Source organism: Hemicordylus capensis, chromosome 1, assembly GCF_027244095.1.
Source record: "Hemicordylus capensis ecotype Gifberg chromosome 1, rHemCap1.1.pri, whole genome shotgun sequence".
Taxonomy (NCBI): Eukaryota; Metazoa; Chordata; class Lepidosauria; order Squamata; family Cordylidae; genus Hemicordylus; species Hemicordylus capensis.
In genome coordinates this window covers 450,941,127-450,963,649 of record NC_069657.1, presented here as the reverse complement: position 1 = coordinate 450,963,649, position 22,523 = coordinate 450,941,127, and the positions used below count along the sequence as shown (strand labels likewise).

Genomic DNA, 22,523 nt, shown 5'->3' with positions numbered 1-22,523 from the left:
GGGAACTACTTCTCTGGGTGGTATTTGCCCCTTCGTCCCCATCTGGAGCTGCCCTTTGGCAGGGGGGAACACCTTTGAATTGTGGTTTTGGGGGTAAACACGAAGAAAACTAGGCAAGCAAGGAGTTGAGATCTGGAAGGGGTATGCATCTAAAACAAAAAAGAAGAGCCCAAAGACTGTCTATAGAGGCTGCATTTAAAATACACCATTTATTTAATGACAGTAAAACCACACGCCATCTTCTCAGAGGCAGAGTCCAGATTGCATGGCATGGCTGTATTTGCTCTGCTGGCTCCCGGCGGCTTCCTGATCCTCCCAGGCCTTCCACAGTGCCAGCCAGCCTCCCTCATTTGCAGCAGAGCTGCCTCCGGTTGGTGCAGGTGCCAATGGGCCTTTCATTGTGGAAGCAAAGCCTCCGGCAGTGTCCATGTTGGTTGCGGCATTCGAGGCTGTCATAGAGGTCTCCCACTGCTCCTGAGAGAAAACTGGTTAGGATTAGTGTGGAAGTGAAGCGTGGTCCACACAGGCAGCTGAGTAAGGCAGAAGAATCCCAAGGGGCTAGAGTGCCCTGAGCCACTTCAGACGAGGGATCCCATCACCGACTACTTCCAAATGTAAAAAACAAAATGACCCTGCAAGTAGAAAACTAGCACCACAGGCTAGACCCTCCCTCTGTTGTGCTAGCTTTCTGCTTGCAGGGAACATTTTGTTTTATGTGACTGAGATTTGGTTGGTGGGGACTAGAGATGGGGCCTCCTCAGTTGTGGCCCCTTGTCATAAATCTGTTAGTTCAGCTAACCCAACAGGATTTACAACCCCCTTCAGCACTCCCCGGTGAGTTAACAGAAAGCGGCAGCGGAACTGCATGAGTGAAAAATAAAAGGCTCACAAGGGAAAAAACAGTAAATGAATTAAGTCCCCTGAACTGAACTAGGTACCCCTCTCTAACAATAACTGAGTAATAAGTGAACAGAAAACACAGAGCAAGGAATGAAAATAGCAAAGGACAACAGAAGCAAAGAATTAACAGAACAAAGCAGGAAAGCATAAACAAGGCAAACTGGAACTCGGACAAAGTTTTGGAATTCAATAGCACACTGCCTGCGGACCAGCGAAAGTTGCAAACAGCACCTGAGCAATTGAGAGACTGCCAAATATATATGGCTCAAGAGAACCAGCAGGCAATCAGGCTTCCCTGAGTCAGCACTTCGGCTTCCTCTCTAATGATCTCCCGCGCCTGGGTGACTTCCACTGAGCCTCCCTCTTGAGCCGTCTTCTCAAGACAGGTGAAATCCCAGGCTCCCCATCAGAAATCATGTCTGGCAGCTGTTGCGAATCCTCAGCTCCAGAGTCTGGTCTCCCTGCCAACTCCTGTTGCTGTGCCTCTGAGCCCTCACTAGCAGGCAAATCCTCCCGTTCCTGCTCTGACTCTTCTGAGTCGGAAGTCTGAGCCATGACACCCCTCGGCTCTGGAATGCCTTCCCTTCCCAAGCTTCCCATGCTTTGCCATGCTCCCTCCCCCAGTGTTTTTAAAAGCCATCTTGCAGCTCATTTGTTTAGAGGCTATTAAATGTCTTTTACTTCAGCTTGTATCTGATAGGCTTTTAATTTTTTAAAAAAAGAAATCTGGTTTTAATTGGATCTATTTTAGTTGACTTATTAATTCCATGTTGTTTTGTGTTTTATCTGTTTTGCTGTTCTGTTTTTAAACTTCATACTGTTTTAATGTATTTCTTAATCTTAATCTGTTTTAATTCTGCTGTGGTTGTAAGCCGCCCTGAGCAGTATTGCACTGGAGAAAGTAAAGGTCAAGTGTGCCATCAAGTAGATTGCAACTCTTGGCACCCACAGAGCCCTGTGGTTTCCCATTGCCTCCTCCTGTCTTTCAGCATCTTCCTAGATTGCTGCTGCCCAATATAGTACCAGTGGAGATTCGAACCGGCAACTTTCTGCTTGTTAGTCAAGCATTTCCCCACTGTGCCACTTAAGGTGACTATTGCACTGGAGAGGAAGGATATAAATGTTGCAGATGAATTACATAATCGTGGTCCTTAAAAAAAAAAAAAGTAAAAGAAAGCAAGCAGTAGAATGACACTTTAGCATCACTGTAGTTTCACCTTGGGAGATGGATGGATGAAGGTTTGCCTTGACCTCTCTGGATCAGGAAGTTGGAGCACCTGCCCTACCAGGAAAGGCTAAAGCGTTTGGGGCATTTCAGAAGAGGAAAAAACAACAGCCAAAAACTAAAGGGGGTTATAATAGAGTGAAGGCAGAGTCCGCCAATGGATTTGGTTGGCAGTAGACACGGTGCCGTATTTATCTGAATAGAAGGTGACCCTGAATTTAAGACAACCCTCTTTAAAAGAAAGGGTGTGTGTGTGTGTTTATCCAAAAGGTAAATAACTCTGAATTTAGGATGACTCCCCTCCCGATTTCTAACATCAAAGAAGCAGGAAAAACCTAGTCTTGGATTCAGATAAGTAGGGTACTACTACATCACATAATACATAACTGGTATAGGGAACTGACTGCCACAGGAGGCAGTTTGTCTTGTGGCTATGGATGATGGGAGCTGTACTCCCACAACACCTAGAGACCCCTAGGCTGAAAACTCCTGAGCAGGTCTTACTTACCGACTTATTTCATAAGTAAAGTTCAGTTGGCTTTTGGAAGACACACCACCAGCCAAATCAGTGGGAATAAAGTGACGGCCGTTCATCTCTCAGCAGAATCTGAAGTGGTGCAAAGTCCATTTCTCCAGCTCAGGATTCTGCCACCTCATTCTGCTGTGTGTGAAGACCAGACCACATGCCCACCTAGTCCTCTGTTTGTTCATTATGTTGTGCATTGCACTATTCTGGGGGATCCCGAGAACACTGGCTATGGAAAGCGTGCTCCCTATCATCAGCCCTGGATGTCAGAAGCAGCTAAACAGTCCTCTTGATCTCTTTGCACTATCTCTGTTGAGCCTTTTCCTCACCTGGCATGGACTGGCAGAAGATGAGGACCAAGCTCCAAAGCAGAAACAGCACCCTCATGATGGTTTCAGGCTGCAGTCTCCGCAGGAAGGAGCCTCGCGGTGTGAAGCTCATGGGCATCATGAAGAGACGGACTTAAATAACCTCTGCCTTTCTAAAAGACCGGGCAACATTCCTGGTGGTGGAGTGGGAATCAGGCCAATGTGAGATCCAGTCCAGCAGCAATTTGTGCAAACAGAACCTTCTGTGAGGTGATAGCGCTGCTAGATAAAAGATCAGCGACTGAGGGATGGAAGCTAGACCTCTCTAGCCATTCAAGGTCAGCTGCCTAGACAGAAGGAGGTGTGTCATGGGGAGGCATAAAGGTAAGCTGGGAGGCCTTGGCAGGAACCCAGTGATGCAAGACCTTTTCAACCACTGGCACTGGTTGTGGCAGGAGAAACTCTGGTTTCCGTAGAGGGGTCATGATGCAATGGGAGTATTTATGATGAGGGTTGCTTTAAAACAAGGGGCTCCAACCTTGAGTTCTCCAGGTGCTGCTGGACTCCCATCACCCCCAAAGGCCATTGTGGCTGGGCATGATGGGAGCTGTAGTCCAGCAACAGTGGGAGAGCCTCAGGTTGGCCACGCCTGGCATAGCATCCCCTCCAGTGGCTGTTGCTGCTGGTGTCTGCCTTGAATTTCCTTTTAGATTTTTAGATACAAACCCCGCTAACCGGGCAAAGAGGCAACTTCTATAGTAGCGATTCTCTTCCATTTAGAAATGGGGGAGCACAGGGGCGGAGCCACCACTGGGCCAACGGGTTCAAAAACCCCCGTCAGACGCGTCAGGTGTCAGATGTGGGGGTGCTGATAAGGCAGGGAAGAGCCGCTCCTGGCCCTTTGGGAGTTGAACTCCAACTCCCAAATGGAGCCGCAAGGCTCCATTCAGGAGCCAGACCACGCCCCCCATGTCTGACGCAGGGGGCGGGGTCAGCGGGGCCACCGCTGTAGCTGCACATGGGCTGCCACCGGTTGGGCTCCACGCCTGGTGGAGCAACTGGTCCTATCCAACCTCAACACAGCATCTCCCCAGTGGCTGTTACTGGTTTCTACCATATGCTTATTTTTCGCCCTTCATGCTAAGACTCTAGGGCAGTTAAAAACAAATCAATAAGAGCAGCTAAAAATTTTAAGAGAGCAAAGGACAGCTCATTGGCCAAAAGCCTGAATAAAAAGGGCAGTCTTCACTTTCCTCCTAAAGGCTGGGAGAGAGGGAGCCACGTGTGTCTCAGTTGAGAGCGAGTCCCACAGCCTGGGGGCAGCAATTGAGAAGGCCCTGTCCTGCATGCTCTCGACAAACAGGCCCCAGCAGGTGTCAGCACGCGGAGCAGAGCCCTCGCAGTCAATCTATTCAGGTTGGTAGATTCAACTGGTAGCAGATGGTCCCTTAGGTTTCTGGGATCCAAACCATTTAGGGCTTTAAAGGTAACTAGCTGGGCCGGGCGCAGAGCATCTGCGCCTCTGGCCGGCCCACCCCCCCACCTGCCGCTGCCATCTTCTCCCACCGGCCTGCCCACCGCCACCTTTTTCTTTCTCTCCGCCTGCCTGCCCGGCAACCCCCCAACCCCCCTGCTGCTTTCTGGCTGGCCAGGTGCCGGCTTCTTCTCCCACTCTCCCTGCTGCTTTCTGGCCAACTGGCCACTGGCTTCTTCTCCCGCCCTGCCCTGCCTCAGCCGCTTTCTGGGTGGCCACCTGCTGTTTTTTTTTTTCAACCAACCAGCTGCTGCCATTTTCTCCTGCCCGCCACCTTTCCCATGGCTATCCAGAAGCTCTCCGAACTCTCGCGAGAACTGCCACACATGGGATTAGCCACACATGGGATTAGCCACCAAGGCCGTGCCTTCAAGCCTGGAGTAATATGTGCACGGCGAGCAGTCCCAGGGCTCCATCTAGCAGCTGCATTCTGTACCGTCTGTAGTTTCTGAGTATGTAATGGGCTGCAATGCTGTTTTCTTGGTCTGTTGCAGGAGTGCTGCAGGGCCAAAAGGGAGAGGGAGTGTAGGGCCAACAGGAGTGTAGGCCCAACAGGGATAGGGCTGCTGCCAGCACTATGCTGGAGGCTCTCTACTGCCACCGAGGTGCATGGCAATCCCAAATCTCACCGGCATCTGCAGCCATGACCAGCTTGGTGATGTCCGTAGACTATGCTGGTGGTGAAGAATGCCAGTTGGGTGGCTGGCGGTGGCGGCGAAGACAGGCAGATGCATGCATGTGGGACAGGTGGCAGTGAAGAAGAGGGAATGCAGGCGGGTGGGTGGGTGGACGCCATCTTCGCCCATCCTTGAGTCTGTTAGAGAGCTCAGGAGGGGAGATTTCTTTATCCACCCCACCTGCAGCAGAAGTGCACAAGTTAGGAGGGCACTGGTGATTAGTTATTGTCTGGAGACATGGCATTACAGTTCTAAGTGATGTAGTTTTTTATTTTTATTTTATTTTATTTATCAAACTTCTATGCCACCCAAACTTTCGTCTCTGGGAGGTTAACATAAAACAATTAAACCATATATAAAAAGTTAAAACAATTCAGCAATTTACAATCAACCCTAAAATTCAAACAGACAATTTTAAAAAGCTTGGGAAGCTTGGGTGAAGAGATGGGTTTTCAGATGTTTTCTTTACATCAGAGAGATAGGAAAGGCCTACATGCCTAGCTGCTTGTTACATCAGGAGAGGGGCGAGAAGACGGAAGTCTGCCTCTCAGGTGAGAGAAGGAAACCTGAGAATATCAGCCTAACAAAGGGGGAGTAGAGGAAGCAGGCTCAGAGAGGGAGTGCCCTTACTGGCTGTCTCTACCCACCAAGGCTCCTAGTGGTCAACAAGGTTGGTGGTGGTGCTAAGAGGTGATGCCATGCAGTGCTGCATCTCTAACAGAACCTTGCTCCAGGGTCACCTGCAAACTTCTTACACCTCTGGTGTGTTGTCTGACTGTTTTGTGATTAGACACTGTGAACGTTTCTAAGGCTGTAAGGTGCTTTTGGTGGCCATACATGGGAAAAGTGGGACATTTAAAAATAATAATAATAAATGGAATAAATTCACTACAGGATAGAGAGTGGGTGAGAAGTCTCACTTCTCCCAACAACCTAAAGATGTCTTCAGCAACCATCAAGTAGGACAGGGATGTAGCAACCCCCTCACACACACCTCCGAAGAGATCTCCCCAAGCGGAGGACCCCTTTGGGCATGACCTCTATGGACGCAGAAGGATATATTCCAAAAGCAGCTGAAGTCAGCTCAATATGCTGGGGCTGGCAGAGGGCATGGATTGTTCTTTCTGGTCCCTCCCAGGTACATGCAGTTCTTGCTCCTCATGTGACTGAATTGGAGCAAAGGTTTCTTTGTTTGTAGCACTGACTGGCCAGGGAAATGCCACTGCTGGGGAACTTTCCAGTAGGGGATCTGGACATGGTTGGTATGGTATTTACTAGCATTTTCAACAGTTTAAAAAAAAAAAAAACCATCCCAAGATGTCTCTGTGTGTGTGTGTCTGTGTGTTTAAAAAGATCTGGGGAAAACGAAGTCCCATTTGGAGCTATGACCTTGACCGAGTTCCCACAACCAGAAGATATGGAGGTGAAGTTGTTTCTGGGATGTACCATGGCAAACAGTGGGCAAAGGATTTCAGGGCGAATTGTTGCTGTATGGGAAAAAAAAAAAATCCAATAATCTTTAGGCTCATATAAGCAGGCAGGGCAACCCCTAATTCCTCCATCAGATACCCCAAGGCAACCCTCCCTCACTCTACCTTTCCAGCAAATTCCTGATACAAATGTCCTGCTTTCTCTCTTCTCTGTCTCAGGGCCAAACTTTGATGCAAGTGTAAAGTCAGACTCTTGTTATCTAGTTAGGGGCTTAATTTTAGTTTAAAATTGCACCATCTGGGCCCTGATCGAGATGAGGATCATGGATTGAGGTAGGAGTTTTTAAACCTTCTGTCTCTGTGCCATATCGAGGGCTGCCATATGGAAAAGAGGACAGGTCTCCTTTAGCTTGAAGAGGTGCACAGAAGGTGAAATTGCAACAGGTGCAGCTTGTCATGCGGAGAAAAGAAAAGCTTCTCCTGTTGAAATTCCCTCTTCTGTGCACCTGTTCAAGGTATAGGAGACCTCTCCTTTTTCCCATATGGGAGGAGATCTGCTCTATATGGGAGGAGAGCTGGTCTTGTCATAAAGGTAAAGTGTGTCATCAAGTCGATTCCAACTCCTGGCGTCCACAGAGCCCTGTGGTTGTCTTTGGTAGAATACAGGAGGGATTGACCATTGCCTCCTCCCGCTCAGATGAGATGATGCCTTTCAGCATCTTCCTATATCGCTGCTGCCCGATATAGTACCAGTGGGGATTTGAACCGGCATCATAGCAATCATGAATTGTCTCCTTTGCTAAGCAGGATTCTTCCTGGTTTGCATTTGAATGGGAGACCACATGTGTGAGCACTGTAAGATATACCCCTTAGGAGATGGGGCCACTCTGGGAAGAGCACCTGAATGCTTGCATGCACAAGGTTCCATGTTCCCTCCCTGGCAGCATCTCCAAGATAGGGCTGAGAGAGACTCCTGCCAGCAACCTTGGAGAAGCCGCTGCCAGTCTGTGTAGACAATACTGAGCTAGAGGGACCAAGGGTCTGACTCAGTATATGGCAGCTTCCTATGTTCCTATCCCATACTCGTTTGACATTGACCAGAAGGCAATTTAAAACAAAACAAAACAAAACAGACTTTTGCCTTGAGAGAACAAAAAACCAAAATGCAGAAGTGATTTCAGCCTTTTCCTTCAGTAGTAGTCATGTGGAGGAAATTTATTCCTTATAAGCATCAATGCACTGAAAGTCTAGAACAGTAAAGGAATAGTGGGAGGATATCACTGCAGTGCAGCAGAGAAGCGAATGGAAATGCATGATCAGCGGGGCGGGGACATCTCTATCCATTGTGGCCAGGGATGATGGGAGTTGTAGTCCACCAACGTCTGGGAACCCAAGGCTGAGAACCCCTGACTAAAGGGGTTTTCAAAGTTCTGGCTGAGCATATCTTTACACTGGAGACGGTGCTGCTGAGAGTACGAGAAAGGGCTCGGCTCGGAAGGAATTCCGAGCCGAGCCCTTTCTCATACTCTAAGCAGCACCGTCTCCGGTGTAAAGATGTTCTGAGCCAGAACTTTGAAAACCCCTTTAGTCAGGGGTTCTCAGCCTTGGAACAGACTTGAACTGTGGTTGTTTCCCAACCTGTGGCTTGTTGCTGACTCTGGTTTTCCTTCTTTCCTTGCCAAGGGAAACCCCACCCGCTGAACCTCCTCTTGCTCTGTTTTTTCACCCAATGCGATCTCTGCAGCTTGGACTGGAAGAGTGGGAGGAGGAGGGACTGTGCCTTCCTGCTAGGCAAACATAGACTTTGGTAGCTGGAGGCCTTCATGCAGACAGCGATAACTACTTATGTAAAGAAACACAGCTAGGGCCAACTGCTGTGGTGGACCTCTGCCAGCTGGGATATTGGCCGGAAATCTGCATCAGCTGTCTGGAGACTGCAGAAAACTCTCGGCAATAGAACATCAAAGAGCTGAGAAAGACCCCCTCCTCAGGACCACCCAGCTCTTGTGTTACACAGGTAGAAAGGAAGCTGCCATATTCCAAGTCAGACCCTCGGTCCATCTAGCTCAGGATTGTCTGCACAGACAGACTGGCAGCAGCTTCTCCGAGGATACAGGCAGGATTTTCTCTCAGTCCTGTCTCTAGTACAGGTAACATGTGCCTTTGAGTCGGTGTTGATTCGGGGTGACCACAGAGCCCTGTGGTTGTCTCGGTGGAGTACAGGTGGGGTTTCCCATTGCCATCTCCCACTCAGAACAAGATGATGTCTTTCAGCATCTTCCTATATCACTACCGCCTGCACCTTAGGCAAAATAGACCAAAAGGGGTTTCCGGTTTATGGAAACCATCTGAGAAGGGGCCATGATTCAGCAGGAAAGCATCTGCTTCGGACACTAAAGGTAGAATAATAGAACCATCAAATAATCCCGGATAACTGGGCAAAGAGGCACCATTCAAAGTGGCGATTCTCTTATAATTAGCAGGGGGAGAGCAACTGGCCCTATCCATCCCCAGCACAGCATCCCTCCAGTGGCTGTTGCTGGTGTCTAGTTTGTGTTTCTTTTAAGATTGTGAGCCCTTTGGCAACAGGGAACTATCTTATTAATCTTATGTATTTTTGAGAATCTTGGTTGAAAAGTAGGGACATAGGAAGTTGCCATCTACTGAGTCAGACCATTGGTCTATCTAGCTCAGGATTTTCTTCACAGACTGGCAGCGGCTTTTCCAAGGTTGCAGGCAGGGATCTCTCTCAGCCCTATCTTGGAGATGCTGCCAGGGAGGGAACTTGGAACCTTCTGCTCTTCCCAGAGCGGCTCCATCCCCTGAGGGGGAATATCTTGCAGTCCTCACACATCAAGTCTCCCATTCATATGTAACCAGGGTGGACCCTGCTTAGCTAAGGGGACAAGTCATGCTTGCTACCACCAGACCAGCTCCAGTAGTTGAAGAGAAGTATAATGTTAGAGCTGGAAGGTCTTCTAGTCCTGCCTTCTGCCCAACACAGGAAACTGCTACAACATCTTTGAAGGATGGCTGTCCAGCCTCTCTTTGACTCCTGGGAAGGAGAGCCCACCACTGCATGAGGCAGACAGTTCCATGGGTCTCAGATTCAACCCCTAGCACCTCCTAGTCAGGCTGGGAAAGGCGCTGAATTCTTGGAGATCTGTTGCCAGCCACTGTAGACCAAGGCAGCACAACTTGGGCCCTCCAGCTGATTTTTGGACTCCCACCAGGTCCACCCACAGGGGCGTATAGTCAGGGATGATAGGAGTTGTAGTTCGGCCTCTTCAGGAGGGCTGAAGTTGTGCAGCCTTGGTATAGACCAGGGCAGAGCTGCCAGATTTGGCCCTCCTGCAGGTGTTGTCCTATAATTCCCATAATTCTTGGCTACTGGCCACTATGGCTAGGGACTATGGGAGTTGTAGTCCAAAAACGGTGGGAGGGGGGCAACGGTGAGCAGGCCTGGTGTAGACAATCGTGAGCTAAATGGACCAAGGGTCTGGTGGTATAAGGCAGCTTCTGACATTCATATGATGCCTGTCCCATTTCCCCTTGAAAACCCCTGCTAACTGGGCAAAGAGGCACCTTTTACCGTGGTGATTCTCTTTATTTAGCAGGGGGAGAGTAACTGGCCCTATTCATCCCTAGCACAGTACCTCCAGTAACTGTAGCTGGGGTCTATCTTAGGTTTCTTTTTAGAATGTGAGCCCTCTGGGGACAGGGAGCCATCTTATTTGTTTGTCTCTGTGTAAACCGCCTTGAGCCATTTTTGGGAGGGTGGTATAGAAATTGAACAACAACAACAACAACAATCTTCACAAATGCAGGAAACAATACCACCCCCCAAGACAGCTTATTCTCACGTTTTCTGCCTTTATGCACCCCAGTCCGAGCTTTGTGTCTCGATCCAAATTATGCAGCTGGAAGCCGAATTTATGCTTTTGTTTAAACTGTGGCTTGTGATGCCCTCCAGTACCCGTAGGAGGCATGGGGCTCTATGGAGAAATGTCTGTCCATGGACTTGTGCCAAGCTAATATCTGAAAGTGGGGACTGTCCATCTCCCAGGACATTTGAGGGGCAAGGCGGGAAGAAAGAGTGGTTGGTTTTCTACTGGGAAGACCTCCAGCATTTTCAGTGCTACTGCTTTCACCACCATCCACAAAGGCATGACCAGAATATGAGAGAGAGAGAGAGAGAGAGAGAGAGAGAGAGAGAGAGAGAGAGAGGACATATTTAGAGGATGATGTCCTAGTTCATGGATAGAGCATCTGCTTTGCATGCAGAAAATTCTGGGTTCCCTCCCTGGCATCTCCAGGTAGGGCTGGGAAAGATTTCTGCCTGAAACCTTGGAGAGCTGCTGCCAATCCGTGTAGACAATACTGAGCTTGATGGTCCAATGGTCTGACTCTGGTATAAAGCAGCTTCCTGTGTACATATACTGCTGCTGCCACCCCCTTGAAATGTTAACAGTGTTTCTCTCCCACCCCACCCCCTGAAATTGCTCTGCCCTCTAAACCATTCAGCACCCTGAATTTTGCTAGAAGTGCTCAAAAAGAATTTACAGCTGGACTCTAGTCCAGAGGCGTAACACCTGGCCCTTCTCCTTTTGAGGCCTACTCTCAGCATTTCTCTGGAAAGATCCAGATCCAGCATAATGAAGCTTCCGTCCGGTGGTCTTGATTCGAACTCCGCCATGAGGGAGGCTCTCCGGGGTTCAGAACAGCCTTTTATTTCGGTTTCTTACAGCATAGCTTTTTGGTCTTGGCGCAGGTCCCAATCTGTAATTCAGCTTCCTTGCAGGCATCAGATTCACAGGAACCACCTCGGAATAAGCAGCCTAGTGTGATAAAATCTCCTTTGCCTGTATGGAGAGCAAACAGAGATGTAACACCATCATTGCCTACCATTTTGAGACTGATTAGCTCTGACTGCCACTGGAGAGAGCAGAAATATATTTCAGCCCCTGCTTGGGCAGTGGCAGGACCCGGCCAGGCTGCATACGGCCTTACCCTGGAGATTTTAAAGGGCTAGATTATTACTCCATTGGCTCCTTGGGCTACTTGATTCCTATTGGGCTAGAGGCTGCAGTACCACTCTCAGACATCTGCAGTGGCGGTGCTGTAGCACGGCTGAAGATCAGAGGACACATTCCCTCCAGGTGCAGGGAATAGGGTGCTGGAGCTTTCCAGATCCCGGGTCTTAAACTTCTCCTGACCAATGCAGAGCCTTCATACTGCCTGCCAATCAGTGGAGCTGATGTTGCATTCCTTTCTTCCCTTCTGGACCTGGAGCAGGCTTGAGCACATCTGGGGTTGCCCACCATTACTGATCTCAGCCTCAGGTTTAGGCTGAGTCCTTGATTTTTGGGAAGAGATTTCTGAAGTCTTCCAGAACCAGTCTGGACTAGGCACAGCTCTTGCGGCTTATGTCCACCAGGAACCCTCTTCAGAATTCCTGGCCTTAATTGTGTTTGGGAAGGGGTGGGGAGGGCAGGGGAGGGGGCTTCAGAGAGGTTTCTAGAACCTGCCATTCTTGCTGTGGGAGCATGACATGGCCTAGACTTCAGGGGTTCACAAGTCCTCAGATGTTGTTGGATGAAACTGCCTGTGCCCATTTTGGCTGGGGGTGATGGGAGTTGTAGTCCACCCGCATCTGAGGACCAAAGTTTGAGAACCCCTGCCCTAGAGGTCTCATTTTAAAATTGGATTAATTAGGATGTCTGGTGCACATACTCCTCAGAATGATGGTGCAGCCGCATTTGGAGTACTACGTGCATTTCTGGTCATCACCATATCTGAGGCATGACATTGCAGAACTGGAGAAGGTGCAGAAGAGGGCAACCCAGATGATCAGGGGCCTGGAGCACCTTCCTTATGAGGCAAGGTTACAACACCTGGGGCTATTTAGTTTAGAAAAAAGACGACTGTGGGGAGACATGATAGAGGTCTATAAAATCATGCATGGTGTGGAGAAAGTGGAGAGAGAGAAATTCTTCTCCCTCTCACATAACATTAGAACCAGAGGTCATCTCATGAAACTGATTGCCAAGAAACTTGGGACCAACAAAAGGGAGTACTTTTTCACACAATGCATAATCAACCTATGGAATTCTCTGCCATGACAGGCAACAACCTGGATGGCTTTAAAAGGGGCTTAGACAAATTCATGGAGGACAGGTCTATCAATGGCTACTAGTCTAGTGTCCATAGGTCACCTCTGGCCACAGAGGCAAGATGCCTCTAAATACCAGTTGCAAGGGAGTAACAGCAGGAGAGGGGGTGTGCCCTCAACTCCTGCCTGTGGGCTTCCCAGAGGCATCTGCTGGGCCACTGTGGGCAACAGGATCCTGGACCAGATGGGCCTTGGGCCTGATCCAGTAGGGCTCTTCTTATGTTAATCAGTACGGATGTGCACGAACCTGTTCGGAAGCCCCCTAACGTGCACGCGACGTGCACATGACCGAGTTTGATGTGCGTGTGCATGCGCCTGGCATGCGCATGTGCACCAGGTACTTCCTGTTACTTCCAGCTGAAGTGGACATGGGGTGGCAGTTTTAAAATGGAGCACCGGTGGGGGAAACATGGTGGGAGGGGTAAGGGCATTCTCCCCCACCCTTAAACGTATCCCCCGCTCCCGCCGGTTCTGTGCACATCCCTATTAATCAGACATGGAAGAGTCCCCTCTACCTGTGAATAGGGTTGTGAAGACTTCGCGAAAACAAAACAAAAAAACCAGGCAAAAAAACCAAGTCCCCACCTTGTTCTTGCGGGGGGGGGGTGGGCTGGCTCAATTTTTTTCTGGAAAAAAACAGGGTGGGGGTGGGAAATAGTTTTTGCTTGTGAGGATCAGGAGTTAGGGATCAATACCAAAGGAGTACATGAATGGATCAGACTCCATAGAGTTCACTTGTTAGCAGGAGGATGTTTTTACTTTGTGTGGAGGGGAACTGGTCTTGTGGTAGCTACATGAATTGCCCCTTTTGCTAAGCAAATGCCAACCGCCCTGGTTTGCATTTGAATGGGAGACAACATGTGTGAGCACTATAAGATATTCCCCTGAGCGGCCGCTCTGGGAAGAGCACCTGCAGGCTTGCATGCAGAAGGTTCCAAGGTCCCACCCCCCACCGCCACCCCGGTAGCATCTCCAAGATAAGGCTGGGAGAGACTCCTGCCTGCAACCTTGGAGAAGCTGCTGCCAGTCTATGAAGACAATACTGAGCTTGATGGACCAATGGTCTGACTTGGTATAAGGCAGCTTCCTATGTTCCTGTGTTCCTATGTACCTGGACTAGGTAGGAAGACCAAGAAAAGACCAGCAAAGAGAAGGCAAAATATCCTCATGGTGGTTAGCGTAGTTGCCAGAGATGTGATCTAAAAGATGAGGAAGAAAAGCAAGATTCATGGCACACTGTTCTCCCTGCCGCCCATTTTTCATTCAAAAAATAGGGGGGTGGGATTTTTTATTCAAGATATATTAAAGGAATAGTCTCCTTAAATGTGTGTGTGTGTGTGTGTATAACCAACAAACATTATTATCAATAATAATCAATACAAAAGACTAACAACATTTTCGGAAACAAACATTACCATAGATATCTGCACATAGTCCTAAAACATGAGAAAATATCACCACTTGCATATTATCGTCTTATTACAAGCATTAAAATGGCACACCATTCTTGAGTTGATCAGGAGTAAAAAAGATTCCCCTGCATTCTTATGTTTGCTAAAAACAAAGAAGCTTGCTAAACTTCTTATTTCTATTAATATTTAGTGGCCCTTTGAAAAAGGTTGTAAAGGAGATGCTGCTTCAGGAAGGGCATGCTTCTACACAACTGTCACTGCAAAAATGACTGTTTCAAGTGGTTTATTATGCAAATTTCAAAAGGCAAATCTCCTGCAAATCATAATTTTGCAAGTGAAAGCAATCAAATCCAATTTGATGAGAAGAAAAGACGCAAATTGTCTCAATTTGCCAGAAAAAGACATTTCCAGTATATACCAGATAACATTTATCAAGAGTAAAGGGCAAAATTAATGTGTCTGTTAAAGATAGGTACCCATTAATTGGCAAATGATGGAGAACTGCCAAACTTGAATGTGTTTAATGTATTGAAGCACTGCTTCAGAGAAGTACAATTCAGAATGAATGACCACCTTTCTGTGTATGCTGACAAATCATTATCTGGTAGGCAGCTTGTATTGTGAAGAGCACACATTGTAAGGAGTTTGATGGATATGGGGAAGAAGACATCTCAAAGGTATATTGCTCATAGCTCTCTCTTTTTTTTAAACTACTTGAGATATATGATGTTGGAGAATATATTGTAGAAGTCTGTTTTGTTTGAACATGGTGACCCCAAATTGGGAGTTAAGAGCATCCAAGACCAGTAAGTGTTATAACAATTATGAGTGTAGCACCATCAATTGTCACATTGCTTTGGGGGAGTTTGAGCGGAGAATGTAGGTCTTTGTCCCCCCAGTCTAAAATAGGAGGATGGGGAATGACAACAAAGAGAGGCAGAGGTGGGAGGAAAGGGGGCAGAGCTGGTCTTGTGGTGGTGAGTATGGATTATCCCTCTGCTAAGCAAGGTCTGCCCTGGTTTGCATTTGGATGGAAGATTACAAGACTACGATGCTACACACGGATCGTGTGTAGAGCCGTTACATGTGAGCACTGTTGACTGTAAGATATTCCCCTTAGGTGATGGGCAATAGCTCAGCGCTTTAGCATCTGCTTGTGTGCAGAAGGTCCCAGGTTCACTCCTGCCTGCAACCTTGGAGAAGCCGCTGCCAGTCAGTGTAGACCAGGCCTTCTCAGAGTTGGGTCCTCAGATGTTATTGGACTTCAACTCCCATAATCCCCAGCCCCAGTGGCCTTTGGTTGGGGATTATGGGAGCTGAAGTCCAATAACATCTGGGGACCCAACGTTGAGAATCCCTGGTGTAGACAGTACTGAGCTAGATGGGCTAAGGGTCTGACTTCTAAGGGTGAAAGTGGCAAACTGAACTCCAGGAATGCAAGCTTCATTTGGGCTGAAGATGACGTCTAGGGGGTAGGCCAAGACCTTCATGGAAAAGTGGGTTTTCAGGAGGGAACTGAAAAGCAAGGGAGAGAAAGAGGAGAGAGGTGAGTTTGCGCAGGTGTTCCGGGAAGGCATAAGGGGCAATAAGGGAGAATGGATGGTGTTAAAGGGCAGCGTACTTGGGGGAAACGAGGGAAGCCAATTCTCTCCAGGGCTCAGAAGTATGGGCCTGTAGCAAGTAGTCAAGCCTTCCTCCAGGCCGTGATGTGTCTTAGCAGTTCTGAATTCTGTTAGGTCATAATGGGAAGATGGAGAGACCCAGGATTCTACCCAGGGCAAGCCAGTCTTTGACTGGACAAGGCTGTTGCTGGAAAGGACAGCGGCAAATGCATGGCTAGGCTGCCATGTTGCAGCTCAGAAACAGACTGTAAGCTTACTCAGCGGTGCAGGATACGTGATCACTGCTGCTCCCCCAAACCTGTTGCCTGCCCACCCCCTGCCTGCAGTGTACTACATCTGGAGTCTTGCTTGCCAAGGACCAGGGAGGGAGCAGATGGGAGGGGGCCATAGATGCCATGTCCCCGCCTTCACCTGGAGATTTTAAAGCACCTGATGCACATGTTCTGCTCAACACTTATACAATCTCTTTGCAGTGTAACCCAGGTCCAGATCAGTATACAGGTACACTTATTCACATGAGCCCGATTCAGACATTATGCTGTACGAGTGTACAGATGTCTGTACACTCGTACATGTGTTTGTGTGAATGACTGTACCTGTGTGTCCGTCATTTCCAAAGTGAACCTGGATACAGGTCTAGCAAATGCACGGTATAGATTGGAAGTGTACTTCTGTACCTGCGTTCAGCGTAACGTGTAAATGACTGTACCTGTGCAGAGATCTGTATCTATGTATGCTGTACAGTCACTGTATGAGTGTTGAACATAATCTGAATGGGCCTTTAGTGTATGGAATGCAGATCAGCAAAATGCAGATCCTGAAAACGTAAGTTGAAGCGCCTTAACTTGGAACCTACTGAAAGGCAACTGACAAATATGAAAGTGATTTTGCACTTTAAGAGGGTTAAGTTTCCTTTACTTCTATTTCGCATGGATGAAGGATGAAACCTTCCCATAACAAGGGGTCTGGCTGCAGGCCTATAATATCTCACCAGATCAAACCTTTTAACAAACAGATAATACTAGTGATGATGATGATGATGGATGATGGATTGAACAGAAGTTTTCAAAATCTTCTCGGCTGCAAGATTCAAAATCCGACTGAGGGGCCCAGAAGAGCAAAAGAGACTGTCCTGTCTCAGCCTGCCCAGCTCTTCAAGGATGTTGTTTGAGAAGTGCTTCTGATCAGAGCAGCTTTTGCAGAACTTCTCCAAATGGGAAGACTCTCTGTGGTGTACCAGGGTACGCGTATTTCTTGGGCAAACGCCTGCAGCACAAAATCACAGGCTCAAAACAGTACCTGCCAGTCGGGGCTTCTTCCTTGGGGCAGTATCCGACGCGGCAGTTATGCTGTCGCAGGTCACAGCTCGGCTTTTGCTCCTGCACCTGTCCTGCAGAAAGAAAGCAGTGCTCAGCCTGCAGGCCACTCAGGAAACCCTTTCGCTCAGAAATGAGTGGCTCTCCTGCTGCGCAGAGCAATGTCAACCGCTTTGGGGACTTTTGTTGAAAAGCGGTATATAAACTGCCCTGAGTCATTTCTGGAAGGGTGGTATATAAATCCAATCCAATCCAATCCATCCATCAATCAATCAATGCCCATCATATTCATATTCCTATATATGTGTCTATGTGTGGGCGGTTGGCGCAGTGCCCACGCTGCTGCAGTGCGCATGGAAACACCATCGATGGAGTTGCACACCAGAGCAGCTCCACTCGGGGAAAAAGGTGTGCATATGCAGCCACTCAGCGGACAACCAAGATTTGCAATGGACTCAGAGGTAGAAATACATTCTACAAGAGTAGCCATGTTAGGTCCAAGTGTGGTCATTGTGCGGGAGGGAGAGGCAATTTGGAGGGGGAGGAGGCTGCCCCCCTACTGGTTGGAATATCTATCTATTTATACACACACACTATCTATCTATTTATACACACACACACACACACACAAACTAGAGAGAAGAGCTGGTCTTGTGGTAGCAAGCATGACTTGTCCCCTTAGCTAAGCAGGGTCTGCCCTGGTTGCCTATGAATGGGAGACTTGATGTGTGAGCTCTATAAGATATCCCCTTCAGGGGATGGAGCCGCTTTGGGAAGGTTCCAAATTCCCTCCCTGGCAGCATCTCCAAGACAGGGCTGAGGGAGACTCCTGCCTGCACCCTTGGAGAAGCCGCTGCCAGTCTGTGAAGACAATACTGAGCTAGATGGACCAAGGCTCTGACTCCGTATATGGCAGCTTCCTATGTTCCTATGACTCCCTGATTCACATCCCTTGCACTTATTAAGGGGTATTTAAGAGAACTTCTTCTTTGCTATGAACCACACCGGCCATTGAGATAATCTGGAGAGGTTTGTCTGCAGTTGCCACCGGCTTGCCTGGTGGCTACTCAGGGATGGCTTTGGAATACACTTCCTGCTGAAATAAGAGCCTCCTCATCTCTTACAACTTTTAAAAGGGCAGTTAAGACACATTTGTTCACCCAGGCTTTTAATTAGACATTGTTTTAATTGTGTTTTAATAGTTTTATCATTTTAAATTTTAATTGTTGAAATGTGTTAATCTTTTTGTAGGTTGTTTTTATTCTCTTGTAAACCGCCCAGAGAACTGATGTTTTGGGCGGTATAAAAATGTGTTAAATAAATACAATTATTAAGCACCTACAGGCAGGCACCTGTATGTGTCGCAAGTGGCGCTTAAAATGTTAGTGAACACATCCTGGAATCAGAGGGCTTACTAACTGCAGCTCAGCCGCAGATCCTCCGCATTCGGTTCAGGGGTCCACCTGTTTATTCCCCTCCCAGTACCTCTAGTTTCAGGATCGCAGGGAGAGGGGAGGGAAAGGAGTGAGACACTGGAGAACAATGACATGGACTATTAACACAAGTCAGTCACTTGAAGCGATGGAGATCCAGGAACATGACTGGGTGTGTCTGAACTCATGTGCGGGCACAATGACACCCCACCCCCATCCTGATGTAATCTTGTCTACTACAGTTGACTAACAGGATCAAGCTCTTTGATCCTCATTGTAGACCAGGAAAAAGTGCAGAGGAGGGCAACCAAGATGATCAGGGGCCTCGAGCACTTTCCTTATGAGGCAAAACTACAATACCTGGGGCTATTTAGTTTAGAAAAAAAGACAACTGTTGGGAGACATGATAGAGGTCATGGTGTGGAGAAAGTGGGTAGTAATTTTCCTCCCTCTCACATAACACTAGAATCAGGGGTCATCCCATGAAATTGATGGCCACCAAATTTAGGACCAGCAAACGGAAGGACTTTTTCACACAATGAATAATCCACTTGTGGAATACTCTGCCACGAGATGTGGTGACAGCCCACAACCTGGATGGCTTTAAGAGGGGTTTGGGTAATTTCATGGAGGAGAGGTCTATTTATGGCTACTAGTCAGAGGGCTATAGGCCACCTCCAGCCTAAAAGGCAGGATGCCTCTGAGTACCAGTTGCAGGGGAGTAACAGCAGGAGAGAGGGCATGGACATACCTCTTGCCTGTGGGTTTCTCAGAGGCATCTGGTGGGCCACTGTGTGAAACAGGATGCTGGACTAGATGGGCCTTGGGCCTGATCCAGCAGGGCTGTTCTTCTGTTGGTATGTTCTTATGACCCCATATTTACTCATCCTGTTTCTATGCTCCTATGTTCTAAGGTTGCTGTGCTTGCTAGATATGCCATGATTTCATGCAGCAGCTAAACAGTTCTCTTGCACTAGTGCAATTTTGGTCCTAAGTTTCCAACTCAGATCCTAAGCTTCCTCTTGCAAAAGAGATTCCCCTCTATCTCTGTGGGACTATCCTTCATTGATGGAATGGACTCTTGCCTGGGTGCTTTCCAGATCAGACCCTGCAATGGGGTCAGGACAAATCTCTGAAGTGTGCTTCTACACTTCCTGTGTTGTCACACTGCAGTCCCAACGCTGACAGTTCACGGTTCACATTTCCGATGCCTTGTTTCAAATTTAATTGCTGCAATTTACTGATAAAACGTTGTATGTCCAGCGTAAAAAGGTTGCTGTTTTTTCGGGTTGTTAGTTTTCATGAGACTGCTCCCCGTGCTGGGCGCTTTGCTACTTACATTTTGAATGCAATTTGCCTGAACAGAAGGATTTTGCCGCTGTTGAGTGGCTAATCTGGAAAGTGCCCTGTGGAAAGCTCCTGACTTAATAAAGGGGTCACGATACTCTGGGTTCTGCACATAATCACAGCACAGAGAGATTCCTTCCTTCCTTCCTTCGATGCTTCCTTCCTTCCTTCGATGCTTCCTTCCTTCCTTCAGAATTCCATACATTGGAATTCATACATTAGAATACACTGGAATTGAATTCCATACACTGGAATTCACTTAGGGACAATTCACACATTATCTGTTTTGAACCAGTGAAGAAGAAGGACCTGAGTGTAAATGGCAGAACAGACCTGGACTTGTGCAAAGAGCAAAATTGCGCTAGTGCAAGAGAACTGTTTAGCTGCTGGAAGCAGCAGAGAGCTAGCTGAGGCTAGGATGGGGCTAGGATGGGGATGGGCAAATGTGGCCTCCAGCTGTTGTTGGACTAGAACTCCCATCACCCCCAGCCACAATTTATTGGAATGTTCAACAGCAGCTTGAGGGCCCCCTTTGCCCAGCTCTAGGCTCGGAGCTCTCTCCCCTGCTTTGTCCAGGTGTTTCCAAGGCTGCACTTCCTGTCTGGAAGCGGATGAGATTCAAGGCTCTAAGCTATTCATGGGGGCCTGTATCCCATTGGCCACCCCCTAATGACACCAACAAGAGGGAGGGTCCTTTTTCAGCAACAGACCTGCTTGAGTGCATGTTGGTTTGAATGGCAAGGGCTGATCTATGGAGGGTCTGCTGGCTGATTGGACGAGAACGGGTGTTCTCAACTTGGGGTCCCCAGATGTTGTTGCACTACAACTCCCATCATCTCCAGCCACTGGTGGTTGGTGGAGAGGGATCTTGGGGTCATGGTGGACAGCTTGTTGAAAGTGTCGACTCAATGTACGGCAGCTGTGAAAAAGGCCAATTCCATGCTAGGGATCATTAGGAAGGGGATTGAAAATAAAACGGCTAACATTATAATGCCCTTATACAAAACTATGGTGCGACCACACTTGGAGTACTGTGTACAATTCTGGTCACCACATCTGGAAAAGGACATTGTTAAACTGGAGAAGGTACAGAAGAGGGCAACCAAGATGACCAGGGGCCTAGAGCACCTTTCTGATGAGGCAAGACTACAACACCTGGGGCTTTTTAGTTTAGAAAAACTGTGACTGCAGGGAGACATGATAGAGGTCTATAAAATCATGCCAGGGGTGGAGAAAGTGGAGAGAGAGAAATTCTTTTCCCTCACACACAACACTAGAACCAGGGGTCACTCCATGAAATTGATTGCCAGGAGGTCTAGGACCAACAAACGGAAGTACTTTTTCACACAATGCGTGATCCACTTGTGGAACTCTCTGCCACAGGATGTGGTGACAGCCAACAACCTGGATGGCTTGAAGAGGGGTTTGGATGACTTCATGGAGAAGAGGTCTATCAATAGCTACTAGTTGGAGGGCTATGGGCCACCTCCAGCCTCAAAGGCAGGATGCCTCTGAGTACCAGTTGCAGGGGAGTAATGGCAGGAGAGCGGGCACGCCCTCAACTCCTGTCTGTGGCTTCCAGCGGCATCTGGTGGGCCACTGTGTGAAACAGGATGCTGGACTAGATGGGCCTTGGGCCTGATCCAGCAGGGCTGTTCTTATGTTCAATAGCTGAACCTCTACAGTAAGGTAAGCATTATTGTTACAGAGGAGGAGTTGAGGTGCAGAGGGAGTGGCTTGTCTAATTCAGATACTTCTGGGAAGCCCCCAAGAATGGTTGACGTAGTATACTTGGACTTCCAAAAAGATTTTGACAAAGTTTCACATCCAAATTAGCAGATAACACTAAACTATTTAGGGTAGTGGAATCCAAAACAGATTTAGCTTTGCTAAATAATCACAACCCCAATAAATAAAAATGCTAATATTATAATGCTCCTATACAAATCTGTGGTGCAGTCACATCTGGAGGACTGAGTACAGCTTTGGTCACCGTATCTTAAGAAGCATATTGTAGAACTGGAAAAGGTGCAGAAGAGGGCCACCAAGATGATCAGGGGCCTGGAGCACCTTCCTTATGAGGCAAGGCTACAACACCTGGGGCTTTTTAGTCTAGAAAAAAGACAACTGCGGAGAGACATGATAGAGGTTATAAAATTATGCATGGAGTGGAGAGAGTGGACAAACAGAAAATTTTCTCCCTCTCTCACAACTCTAGAACCAGGGGTCAGCCCATGAAACTGAAGGTTGGGAAATTTAGGACCGACCAGAGGAAGTACTTTTTCACACAACACATAATCTATGGAATTCCTTGCATGGGATGTGGTGATGTCCACCAGCTTGGATGGATGTAAAAAGGACTTAGACAAATTCACGGAGGACAGGTATATCAATGGCCACTAGTCTGATGGCTGTGGGCCATCTCCAGCCTCAGAGGCACGATGCCTCTCCATACCATTTACAGATGAGCAACAACAGGAGAGAGGGCATGCACATACCTCTTGCCTGTGGGCTCCTCAGAGGCATCTGGTGAGCCACGGTGGGAAACAGGATGCTGGACTAGATGGGCCTTGGGCCTGATCCAGCAGGGCTGTTCTTGTGTAAAGAACGCAGACAATATC

The 22,523-nt window shown here is 48.1% G+C and overlaps 1 protein-coding gene and 1 long non-coding RNA gene across 2 annotated transcripts; both read right to left on the bottom strand.

Moving 5' to 3' along the window:
• Positions 1-190: 190 nt before the first annotated feature.
• On the bottom strand, positions 191-3,204 carry LOC128340090 (gallinacin-13-like). The gene is made up of 2 exons (XM_053284832.1): positions 2,981-3,204; positions 191-474 (listed from the first exon to the last, which is right to left on the bottom strand). The coding sequence occupies exons 1-2, from the start codon at positions 3,099-3,101 to the stop codon at positions 347-349; spliced, it is 249 nt and encodes an 82-aa protein (XP_053140807.1). The 5' UTR covers positions 3,102-3,204; the 3' UTR covers positions 191-346.
• Positions 3,205-11,307: 8,103 nt separating this feature from the next.
• On the bottom strand, positions 11,308-15,916 carry LOC128340994 (uncharacterized). Its single transcript, XR_008314135.1, has 3 exons — positions 15,806-15,916; positions 13,884-13,971; positions 11,308-11,462 (listed from the first exon to the last, which is right to left on the bottom strand). It is a non-coding gene; the product is annotated as an uncharacterized LOC128340994 (long non-coding RNA).
• Positions 15,917-22,523: the final 6,607 nt, after the last annotated feature.